Source organism: Gobio gobio (genome assembly GCF_949357685.1).
Source record: "Gobio gobio genome assembly, chromosome: 7".
Taxonomy (NCBI): domain Eukaryota; kingdom Metazoa; phylum Chordata; class Actinopteri; order Cypriniformes; family Gobionidae; genus Gobio; species Gobio gobio.
In genome coordinates, this window is record NC_137103.1 from 21407934 (window position 1) to 21420825 (window position 12892).

General features: G+C 36.3%; 1 protein-coding gene across 3 annotated transcripts in view; it reads left to right on the forward strand.

Annotated features, from left to right (window-relative positions):
* Positions 1–98: 98 nt before the first annotated feature.
* LOC307128930 (nectin 1a) overlaps positions 99–12892 on the forward strand; it is a 50361-nt gene continuing 37567 nt past the window's right edge. For 2 of the 3 annotated variants that reach the window (XR_013816830.1, XR_013816831.1), the window contains exon 1: positions 223–418. Coding sequence is in view for 1 of the 3 variants with exons in the window: in XM_079821006.1 (XP_079677132.1) it covers positions 355–418 (64 nt within the window). In the remaining 2 variants the exon portion in view is untranslated. Of the gene's footprint in view, positions 419–12892 lie in introns of all 3 variants that reach the window. The other variant, XM_079821006.1, reaches the window with a different exon arrangement.

The following is a 12892-nucleotide window of genomic DNA, read 5'->3' on the forward strand; positions in this document are numbered from 1 at the left end:
GGAAAAGAGACAAACAATTTAATTACTTTAAGTGGTGTGTGTTGCAGGTGTGTGTGTAGGCTATGCGTATAAGAGTGTGTGAGTTGATTTGTGTGTGTGTGTGTGTGTGTGTGTGTGTGTGTGAGTAAATGGGCGCATCTCTCTCTCTCTCTCTCTCTCTCTCTCTCTCTCTCTCTCTCTCTCTCTCTCTCTCTCTCTCTCTCTCTCTCTCTCTCTCTCTCTCTCTCTGTGTGATTCAATATTATTTATACGAGAGGCTGCAAATTGTTGAAGTTCTCTCCCCAGTGATAGGCTATACTTACCGGAGACACCTAGGTCATCATGATAATTTAAAGACGGTTTCTCTACTCAGACATGTTTTCCTGTCACTTTATTACGGCTGTCGTTTCCTGTTTTCTTCTCAGCAGTGGGACAGAAGGTAAGCGATTAACCAGTTTAATACGTTTTAAATTTGCTATAATAGGCTATCGTGGTGTACAACTGTTAGAAATGCAGAAACGTTTTTTTCCCTTATGATGGTCTGGTTAGATAGCCTAAAATAATCTGATGACAGATTCATTAGTTTAGGCATAGACACTTAAATATAATGTAAACTGAAAGCAAACAAACACGGCTTTCCTCAATAGGCTACTTTCATGTTTGCATATTTAAATCAAAAATCCATATTCTGATATACCTATTTTAATGCAGTCCATTTAATAGGCTAGCCTATGTGTAGTTTGCAGATAATGCTTTCCTGTTTTGCGTGAAGGGATTCGAAACGTTTCGAAATTAAATTTTAAATCAAATATTTTAGGCTACTTAAAATAAATTGATACAGCCTATATGAAAAGTATTTGTATGATGAAAATGTTTGCCACATCGAAATTCACTATCACTGTATAGCCTATAGGCTATATGACTCGAGTTGACAAATGTTACTCTAATGTTTGAACAGATAAAGTCCTTGAGGAAGCTAGGCTAGATTCTATCTTATCCTGTCCCAGCTTTTTAAGTTATCAAGTCACGAATGGAATGTTTATTATGTGCTTCAAAAGCAGTGCTATTGAGTCATCTAATACAAATCGGCCTTTGGGTTTTCAATGATTTAATTACATGAATGCTTAGCCTCACAATTATGAAATGGGGAATCATAATGTATAGACACAGCTAGTGGCTTAGCAAGTCAGTCGCCGGCCCATATGCAAAATAAATTGTACGGGCCCCCCTAACCGCCCCCCAAGTAGGCTACATGGAAGAGATAGTTATAGATATTTATGGACCGCTCATGATTCGCCTCAGTGGCCTAACTTTAACCTTGTGATGACGGACCCCGGTGCAGCCACAAATATCATTACTAAGCCTACTGTAATGAAGACATTCAAGGAATGTATAAATATACCACATCTAGCTTAACCCTTTACCTGTCACCCCCCTTTTTGAGCATTTCGTGAAAATGCACTACCCAAACTTAAATGGTTGTAATTCATGAACCCTTTGGACTAAAGACTTATGGTTGGTCTCTTTTAAAAGAAGACACTTGGCAGATTATTGATTAAAAAAATTATAGAATTAAATTATATAAAAGTTATTGAAATTTAAGTTTATTGTTATAAAAATATAATAAAATAAATATTATTTATTTTATTAAAAATATATAAATTAATATAGGTTTCAGCCTAAAAAAGACAGAAAGTCAAAGCCAAAATTCTAACCAAGTTGTGTTCAAAATTTTAGGTCAAAAACTCAAAAAATGTGTTTTCAGTAAGACTTTTAGCTGCATAACCTCCAAAAATCCACTAGGGGTTAGACACACCATATTGGTGATTCCTAAAGGTTGATCTGGCAGATATTCTCTATATTATTTTCTGAATATTTTTGGCTAAATATTAGAATCAATGTTTATGTTATGAACTTTTAGCATGAAAATCAAAGTTTGAATGATTAAAAGTGTGGTTGTTGACTTTTTGTTACAAAGGTGAAAACTCCTGTAATGATACAGATTTTTTGATGCACACTCTTGTCACTCTTGTCATATATTAATCCATTACTCTTCCAAAATATATATTTTCTGCAAAATCATCAACAAATATGTATTCTTGAGCCTTACACCTTTCCAATGATATATAGTTTGTCATGACTAGATTAGGATTTAATAGTAATATAGTGAATGGTTGACATACTGCGTAACAACCTGTAATAAACCTTGCACATTATACTTCTTTATATATACATATATATATATTTATGTTAACCACTTATTTCTAAGTCTACAGTTTATCTCACTTATCATATCCACTTATTTTTTTATATTTTTATATTTTAATTTTTATATTTTTATTTTTATCTTATTTCCTATTTTTATCTTTTACTTGATTTATTTATAATTCTACTTATGTTAATACTTTTATTCTAATTTTATTCTATTTCTATTTTAATTTCTTGTAACTGTTATTTGCACTGTCCATGGAGCGGACCTGTTTACATTTCACTGCCAGTTGTATATTGTGTATATAACTGTGTATGTGACAAATAAAACTCTTGAATCTTGAATCTCTTGAATCTCTTGAAGTAAATGTAGAATGCCCGTATACGGGCAAGTGACAGTTAAGGGGTTAAAGGATTAGTTCACTTTTAAATAAACTTTTGCTGATAATTTACTCACCCCCATGTCATCCAAGATGTCCATGTCTTTCTTTCTGCAGTCAAAAAGAAATTAAGGTTTTTGATGAAAACATTCCAGGATTTTTCCCCATATAATGGACTTCAATGGGCTCCAAAATGGTTCAAGGCCCAAATGACAGTTTCAGTACAGCTTCAAAGGGCTTTAAACAATATCAAACGATACCAGACGAGGAATAAGGGTCTCATCTAGCGAAATGATCAGTTTCTGCGAGAAACCAAGCAGTATTTATGCTATTATTTTACCTCTTATCTGACGAACATGATCATTTCTGAGCTCCGCCATAACTTCCGCTAAGTGAGGTCAAGATCCGAGCGTGGTCATAGATATATCGGTCGTAGATGCCTCATTCTACTGATCCGTGCAGGCGCTAATGAGGAATCTACGTATACATCTATGACCAGGCTCATATTTTGACCTCACTTAGCGGAAGTTATGGAGGAGCTCAGAGATGATCGCGTTCGTCTGATAAGAGATAAAATAATAGCATAAATACTGCTCGGTTTCTCGCAGAAACTGATCGTTTCGCTAGATAAGACCCTTATTCATTGTCTGGTATTGTTTGATATCGTTTAAAGCCCTTTGAAGCTGCACTGAAACTGTCATTTGGACCTTGAACCGTTTGAGGCCCATTGAAGTCCATTATATGGAGAAAAATCCTGGAATGTTTTCATCAAAAACCTTAATTTCTTTTTGACTGCAGAAAGAAAGACATGGACATCTTGGATGACATGGGGGTGAGTAAATTATCAGCAAAAGTTTGTTTAAAAGTGAACTAATCCTTTAAGCTAGATGTGGTGTTCTCAACAATCAAAAAACTGGTCATATCTTGAACTGTTGTCATCCCAGAGATTTGTCTTTGAAAGGCTGCACGGAATGCAATCAATTGTTGTGGAAGGGCTGGAGACAAGTCTTTGTTATATCTCTCCATTCCCTCTGTTCCCTTTCGTAGGCTATATCGCGTTCTTCTTCTCAGTTGCAAGTATGTGTGGCTGCACCAATCTGAACAAATCGGCAACTGATCGCAAAGCTGAAAATCGCAGGGAAATTATGTCTAGCCGCTATAACCTCTCACAATGTGTTTTCTTGTATTTTTGTTTTTCTTTTTTTGGCGCTGCGATGCAGCGTCATATATTAAAATGACAGAGTAGCCTACCCAGTTCTACTGCAGTCACGGGATGCAAAAAATAATAAACGCACACAAGAAATGACGGAGAAATTAGACATTACGGAGAAACAAGAAATTACTACACATGACATGAATACAAATATATATTTATTGTGGCCACAAATTAAAAATAAATTCCCTCGTTTTATTTAAAAGTTCCCCATGGGTGGTCCCCCTTATTGGTCCAGGCCCATATGCACGTGCATATACCCTGCCTGCCCAGACGCTACGCCACTGTACACAGCAAAACCACAAGGTTGTCTTTGCGTAACAGGAAAATGAAGTGTTGCTGCATCCCAATTCATATCAATCCTAAATAGTCAAATCAGGCCCAGCTCCAGCTTTGAGATCCAAGCATGGGCCATGTGATAGTCCTTGTGTGCCAGAGGTGATACATTTTTTTAAACATAAATAACATATTTTTCAACATATTATTTTTTTCTGATAAATAATACTGTTCCACAACACTGAGAAGTGTAAATTACTTGTTTTATGCTTCCATTTATAACTATTCAATGAGGCATTTTCTTTAATGCTTTGAAATTAATCTCACGTGTCTATTATTAACATTATACTGTACATTTATGAATCATTAAGTGCTTTTATATCTGTTGGGGGCAACACTGTAAAAAGAACACTGAAATGTATAGTAACTTGCTGGCAGCAATTAGCAAGTCTATTCCACAGTATGCTTACTGTAAATTTAATCACGGTAACTATATTGTTACTGTGATTTCTATTACAGTAATAATCACAGTATTATTAGTGCTGTATTTTTTATCACAGCAAATATAAGATTACTGTTCACAGGAATTACTGCATTCATTTTGTGTGAAAAAATATAAAACATTTAAAATTTGAAAACACAGGCATAAGGTTTTACATTAAATACATTTACTTGTATTTACTTGTACACACACACACACACACACACACACACACACACACACACACACACACACACACACACACACACACACACACACACATGTTTGTTTTTGTGAAATGTGAGGACATTCCATAGGCGTAATGGTTTTTATACCGTACAAACCGTATTTTCTATCCCCTTACACTGACCCTGCCCCTAAACCTAACCCTCACAGGAGACTGTGCAGTTCACTTTCTGTGAAAAAAAACTTGTTCTGTATGATTTATAAGCATTTTGAAAAGTGAGGACATGGGGAACGTCCTCATATTTCACCCTCTTTTTGTAATACCTGTGTCATACCCATGTCATTATACACATTTGTGTCCTGATATTTCACGAAAACATGCCCTCACACACACACACACACACACACACACACACACACACACACACACACACACACACACACACACACACACACACACACACACACACACACACACACACACACACACACACACACGCATACACACACAGTTTTAAAGGGATACCCAAAAATGAACATTTGACATTTATCTGCTTACCCCCAGTCCATCCAAGATGTAGGTGTCTTTGTTTCTTCAGAACACAAATGGAGATTTTTAACTTCAACCGTTGCTGTGTGTCACTCATAGAATGCTTGTCAATGGTGACTAAATCTATTAGGGTAAAAAAAACATGCACAGACAACTTCAAATTAATTCAATGCGGCTCGTGACGACACATTAATATCTTAAGACACGAAACGATCGGTTTGTGCGATAAACCGAACAGTATTTATATCATTTTTTACCTCAAATACAACACCATGTCCAACAGCACTGAAAGCGCAGCACTTCCGCAAACGCCTATGTCAGAAATGCTCTTGCGCTAGTATACAGTAAATAATGAGTGACGTATACGAGCGCGAGAGCATTTCTGTAATGCACGTATTTGTTTGCGATCCGCTGTAAAACATTTGCGGAAGTGCTGCGCTTTCAGTGCTGTTGGACATGGTGTTGTATTTGAGGTAAAAAATTATATAAATACTGTTCGGTTTATCGCACAAACCGATCGTTTCGTGTCTTAAGACATTAATGTGTCGTCACGAGCCTCATGGATTAATTTGAAGTTGTCTGTGCATGTTTTTTTTACCCTAATAGATTTAGTCACCATTGACAAGCATTCTATGAGTGACACACAGCAACGGTTGAAGTTAAAAATCTCCATTTGTGTTCTACTGAAGAAACAAAGACACCTACATCTTGGATGGCCTGGGGATAAGCAGATAAATGTCAAATTTTCATTTTTGGGTGAACTATCCCTTTAAATCTGTTTTAAAAAGTGCACCGTGGTATTGTCTCTCAAAAGTAAGACTGATCGTTTTTAAAATAAACCCCAAGCTGTTTCATTGTGACGTCAAGACGAAATATTAGCATATTGCCCTCTTTTTCAGCCTCGCTTGGTATTTTGATACAGTTCCCACACGTGCACCTAAATACATTTGGCAATGAATTAGTCTGTGAAGCGTTACACTGAACTAACAAATGGCGAGAGACAGCAAGATTAATCAGATTTCAGCATGTCAATTTTCAGACATTCTTACTCTGATTCTGCATGTTAAGTCGGCCTGAAGTGTCATAAACTACATTTATGGCAAGCCGTTTTAGCTTAAATTGTTCCCAGCGTTACTCGTCATAATTGCATTTTTACTAGTAAGAATTCAATTAAGCCGCGTTTCCACCGAAATTACCCGGAACTATTTGTACCAGGAACTTTTTTCCCAGGAACTTTTTCTCCCCCAGACCTGCTACTATCTGCGTTTCCACCGCGGTCTACAGTACCGATGGACAGTAATCACTTTTCTCCTCCACTTGTAATTGTTGCAGACAGTATCGCGCAACAATTACAAGTGGAGGAGATGCAAGCAGCGCTGCTTTTGCTGGTTATGTATACACATTACCAACACTGCTTATTTAAACGTGCACTTTCACCTGGTTGGGATGATGGGCAATCCAAAATCTGAATGTGTTGTAATAGCTCAATTCCAAAACAAAAGATTTTCTATAAAAGGATAATGAGGTTTCAGTCATTCATGACAGATGTGTGAAAAGTTAATTGAATGAAAACAATAGACTGAATTAAGCGGTTGAAAGATTAGGTACTAGACTGCAAGTATTTTATTTTTTTATCACAATAACATCTCTTAGCATTCACAAAAAAAAAAAAAAAAAAAAATTCACATGACTAGTACTACAATATGCTTCATTAAATGCATAATTTTAGAGACTTCTTCCTCAAATTTGAAATGAAGCAGGACCACACTTATGGCTTCACTTAAGTTGTGGTTATAAGTTATTATACTACATTCACATAGTTATACATTTAAAAATATAATATTTGGGTTTTCTAGATATGTTTATGTGCATATTCAGAAAGACTTGCGAGCAGCAGCCCTTTTATTTGCTTCCTACACTATATGAATACAATTAGAATGTGGTTATATAGTTAGAATGTGGAAATTAAAAAATTAAATGACATTTTACACATTTGACTTTATTTTAGACAGATTAGTTCTTACACAATTAAAATAAAAGTGTGCAAAGACAAATAAATTACTAGAACAATAAAATGAAAATATAAAATGTGAAAACAACAATATAAAAAAAGGTGTATTTTTCAGTAACCTGTCCAAGAGCTGTGCCACTACGTACAATATATAAAGTACAAATGTGGAAGTGCAAATGCTTTATTCAAGCGGCTGGTCATTGTGGCTACTTCTTGAACGACTGGACAAACTGTCCAAGAACAGACAAAAACCCGGTGTGAAAGTCCCTCTGCTGCCGTCTGCTTTCATCGGCTTCTGACTGGTGGAATACCAACTCTTACCTCCTCATCTCTCCTCGGCCTGGCTCTCAAGTAACAGCTGAATATTTTGGTCACGCTGTTCTTGTCCATGCTGCAGGACGGGCCGGTTAGCATCCTCCATGTCCCTCAGTGCATCAAGAAAGTCACAGTCCCTTTTCCTTTTCCCTAAGTAGAAAAATTGCACAGAAACACATGGAAATTAATACACAAGGCAACCATGAAACAATAGTTCAACTATCAATTAATTATTTAAAGTGTTTTCACCACAAACAATGAACAATTGTTTGCCCAGCTTGAACAATGCCCAGTGTGCAATATTTATCATGGGCAATTTAAGTTTACAATTAAAAACAACAAAACTACTCAAAACCATTAAGGATTACAAATCAGTTTTTAAATATATACACATTTTTGTCAGCTTTATACCTCGGCGTGTGTGTGTTTCGGCAGGAAACACGGGACGCGGGCTACTGGTGATCGCGGGGATAAACACGCTGGTCTCCGTTGCCTGGAATTCATTGGGGCTACTCGTTACGTCTGGAAAAGCACACTGAAAAAACAGGAAAACACATGTTGTCCAATTTACTTAATCGTATTATTTGTGATCTACGCAACAAATTTGTGTTTCTCTTCTAAACATGATTTCATTGCTTTCGATTAATGTAATTCTCTACAATGTGCAATCTACTAGATTAAATTATTTGGGGTGAATGTGAACCAATTAAGTACTCGAAAATGATTTTTGCTGAAACTGTAGTTCCCAGCATGCTTTGCTTGGGACTTGACGACTAGAGTAAAATTGTTGAAATTAAGTGTTATTTTGTACGTTTTTGAGCAAAATGAGAAAAAGGGGGAGACTTTATATTGTTTATTAGTGTTTAATGTTTAATTATGTTGGAATTATTCGAACCATTTAAATTACACTGGGTTACCATAGTGGAGAAGAGCGGAGCGATTGCTTAGGCTGTGGACTGACTCAGCACATGTCATTAAAGAGCATTTTCCACTTAGCACATATATTATGTGCTAAGGCTGGAAAATATAATAAAAGCTACTGAGTACTGTGTTATAGATCAGTCAAGTGACAACAAAAATATACAAAAATAAACATGTGTTTTGATTAAAAAGGCAGGGTCTCAAGCCCCCGTGTGCACCACTGTTGTTAGGGAGCCATATTAAAATCATTGTGAGACTATTCAATTTGGTTACTTAAAAATTACTTAATTCCATTATGTTGAAATTATGTGAACAAATAATGTTTGTTTAACTTAATTGAATCATGTGGAACCGATGTACATGATTAAATCATGTAAATCCAACACACCATTTTTTTCAGTGCATGTTGAAAAAAGTTACTGCAACGTGTTTAAACACTGCAACGAGTTTAATAGATGATACCAAGATGAGATATTTACCTTCAACCCACTCGGATTCCTGGATGGTTTCCAACAACGCACTAGCCGAGTCTTTCGTTACCGCTGCACCAGAAAAGGACGGTCTGTGTCCCAACAACGCGTCCAGGCGGTCATACCACTTGTTGGTACGCTGGTCGGAACCGCTCCTGTTGTTATGATCCTTTAATTTCTTGTAATCTTGTCTTAATTTTTTTAACTTCTCTCTGCATTTTTTTCCCGTGTGACTGGAACCAAGTCGATATCTTCAGGTATACCTTTTCATTGCGGGTCGCCGTTTCCAGTCCCCGCTTGATGTCCTCCTCCGCATATATGCTCAATAAAGCCTGAACCTCGTCGTCGGTCCATCGGTCGTATTTTTTGTTGAACTCCATTGTTGCAAAGAAAATATTTACTGAACGCAGAACCCACCTCGCAAAAGACTTTTCGCAAAAAAAATGCTGCGAGAGCTCAACCAATCAGCATGTTCAGCGCCCAAGTCCCACCCCCGAAAGTTCCCGAACTTTAAAAAAGTACCACCTCGCAAGCAGGGCCATTTGAAGGAGGAAATATTTACCCGGAACTTCATTTAGACCCTGGTTCCTGCGGTCGAAACACAACGAGTTCCACCCCAAAGTTCCTAGTTCCGGGGGAAAGTTCCTGCGGTGGAAACGCGGCTCGCGACTCTCGCTCGAATTGGTAAGGCAAAATTGATGCCATGTCTGTTCATACAATGTAAGTGATCAAATTGTGTCATAGGTCTTGGGGGGTTCCCCCTCCAAAAAAAAAAACATGACCTAATAATATTGTAAGCTCGGGGGATGGCGTGCAAGATGGCGCCCTGATCACATGTGCGTTTATGAGCTCAGCAATCCCAAATTGTTTTATAGTAGTTACAACGAAACTTTAGATGATTGTTTTGAGAATTTCCGTTTATTAATGCCTTGATTTTTTGGAACAACAATAATGGGAGGATCAGAAAAGAGGAAAGGTGCGAAGAAGTCAGGGAAAACAGTGTCAGATACTCCTGCTAGATCTGCTAGCACAGGTGACGATAAACAAGCAGTCGAACGACATAGCAGCACTCCTGCAACCGGGGTATTGAAGGACAGTTTGCATGATTATTGTGAACAAAATGATGATTCTGAGATTATGATGGCTGAAGAGGTGTTTCCACCGCTTCCCGAAACCCCATGCAGTTCCCCGGCCGTTAAACTTCGGAGAACTGATAACGTAAATGCCACAGTTATCTCAACACAACTCTCCGAGCTCTCACAGTTGGTGAAAAACAGATCAGACGGTCTGGAAAAGTTGATTGGCGAAAACTCACCTAATTGATGCAAGCTTTTGTATAAACCTTCTTTTATTTATTGGAAAGTTTCACATCCATAAATGTAAATATATTAAAACTAAACCTCCTAAACTTCTTCAAAGAAGAACTGAAGATGTATTTAAATACAATTTCAACTTCTGTTAACAAAAAAGCTATGAAAACATCCAGAATTTGTGCCATGTTTAATATTCATCCCTAATACTCTTATTTTGGTGCCCTCTTCCTTTTTCTTTTCTTTTCTTCTCTTTTCTCTGTTTCCTTTTTCTTTTAGGTTTATTGTTCAGGTGAATTATTTTTTTTTGTCTTCTACATTTCTCTGTAAAATTATTCAATCATACTTTCCTTTTGTCTTTCTAAGATTGTTTATATTTGTTATATGTGTTGATTTATTTTGTTTATTAATATTGCAATTAAAAAAAAAAAAAAAAAAAAATATATATATATATATATATATATATATATATATATATATATATATATATATATATATATATATATATATATATATATATATATATATATATATATATATATATATATTGTAAGCCCGCCCACAGGTCCAAGGATGGCAGCCAATGGCATGGGTGAAGGGTTATCTGTGTGTTACTGTCTTTCCTTTTACGCAACAAAACAAGATTAAATTAAATACATTACCTCGTTAATTCATCTGACTCCATAAATGAAAAAGGTTTCCAAAGATATTTAATAATTCATAAATATGAATAAACGTTTGATTTACTCTTTACTTTACATTTTACTCATTCATTGGGAATCTATGTCACTTAAGGCATCTTTACACAGCAAAAGCGGCACAGAAACCAAATCTGAAGTGGCATAAAATAATAAAAAGGAATATTTACAAAGCGTTTAATGCTTCTCTGAAGCGGCATAAATGCATTTACACAGGAATTAAAATCGCGGGAAACAATGCTTTGAACATTACTATTTTAAAACTACAGTTTTAACAAAGTGTTATAAATAAATAATACAAATAATGAAATAATAAACAATGAAATAAAATAAAAATACGGAATTTTAAGTCCATTTCCTTTGCGTGCTATATAGACGCTTTGATGTTTGTCATAATTCTATACAGATACTATATTGTAGGCTACGGTATAGTTATTTTATATTTCTTAATAAAATTGTGACCCATGGAACAAATTAAGAAATTATGAATTATTACACCGGGTAACGTTAGATCACCGCAGGATTAAGAGTGGTCGAAAGTTTTTTCAAAAAGCCATAAAGTCACTTTGGCGCAGTCACGACAAATTATGTTTTATTAACAAGGTTCGGGAGAAGCACGTTCAGATAATTTACACAGGTGGAGAGCACTCAGCCAATCAACAAAAGAGGTGTATATAGATACGCAGCAACCCTCCACCACCCCTTCTCCACACTTTTTAACTCTAAACCACGTACATATGCGGGGGGTACTCTGGGTTCGGGCTAGCCTGGTTAAAACCAGACCATTCTCAGTAGTAACTGAGTTATGGTCTGGCAAAGCTTCATAGACAAATCATTTCCAAAGGGGCGTCACCAACGGGCGTCACTCAAATGCCTCTGGGCGCAATTGGATAGACCTAAAACCAATCAGAGCGATGAGGGAGATGACGTATGCAGAGCGACGGAGAAACATCTACTCTGGCCGTTTCTCAATATGCGTACTTGTCTGTACCACTGTCTATGGTCTGTACTTGTGTTCTCAAATAGGAAATGTCCCCAGTTTACATTTCAGAAATCTGGTCACCTTACCTAAACCACATATTAATGTTTAATTATTTTTAAAATGTAAACGAAAAGAGGCAGGGTGTTTTATACTTCGTTTTATTATAAATATATAAGATAATGAATTTAGGCCTAACTACGCGTTGCCTGAACCACATTTGTGTGGCTAATATGTTTAAGTTTTTTTTTTTTTTTTATGAAATGAGGCAGTGGTGTTTTATGACATATATTGTGCGCAAACTTCTGACTTGCGTCCGTGACTTACCAAGTTTGACTCCGGAGAATGAACTCCCGATGACGGTAATAGTTAATATTAAACATATTATAGCCACACAAATGTAGTGAAGGCAATGCATTTTATCTTCAATGCATGTATATAACAAAACGAAATATTTAAAAAACCCGGCCTCTTTTCGTTTACATTAAAAAATAAAAACATGTAATATGAGTGCATAATATAGGCTGATTATCACTGTAATACAATGAGATATGACATAAAACAAAATCCAGTCTCTTTTTGTTAAATGTTAGTTTAATGCGTGATCAATATCCATTTTAAAAGTATAAGTAAAAGGTATAAGAAGCTATACAATACATAAAGCAATTCAGTCAAAGAAAGTCAGCGCTAGGAGACTACAACGATAAAGTTTAATAGCTTACAAATATAAAGTTATGAAACTTCACTTTGCCCTCAGACAAAACGATCTGTCAGGGAACAAATTATAGATTAATGAGAGCAAAGATCAGCCGTTAGATCTACACAAGACGTATCATATCTTCACATCAGAGCCAGCGGCAGACGGCAGAAGGACTGCCCGAGGAAAGGCGCCTCTCAGTGGGGTTGAGCAATTGA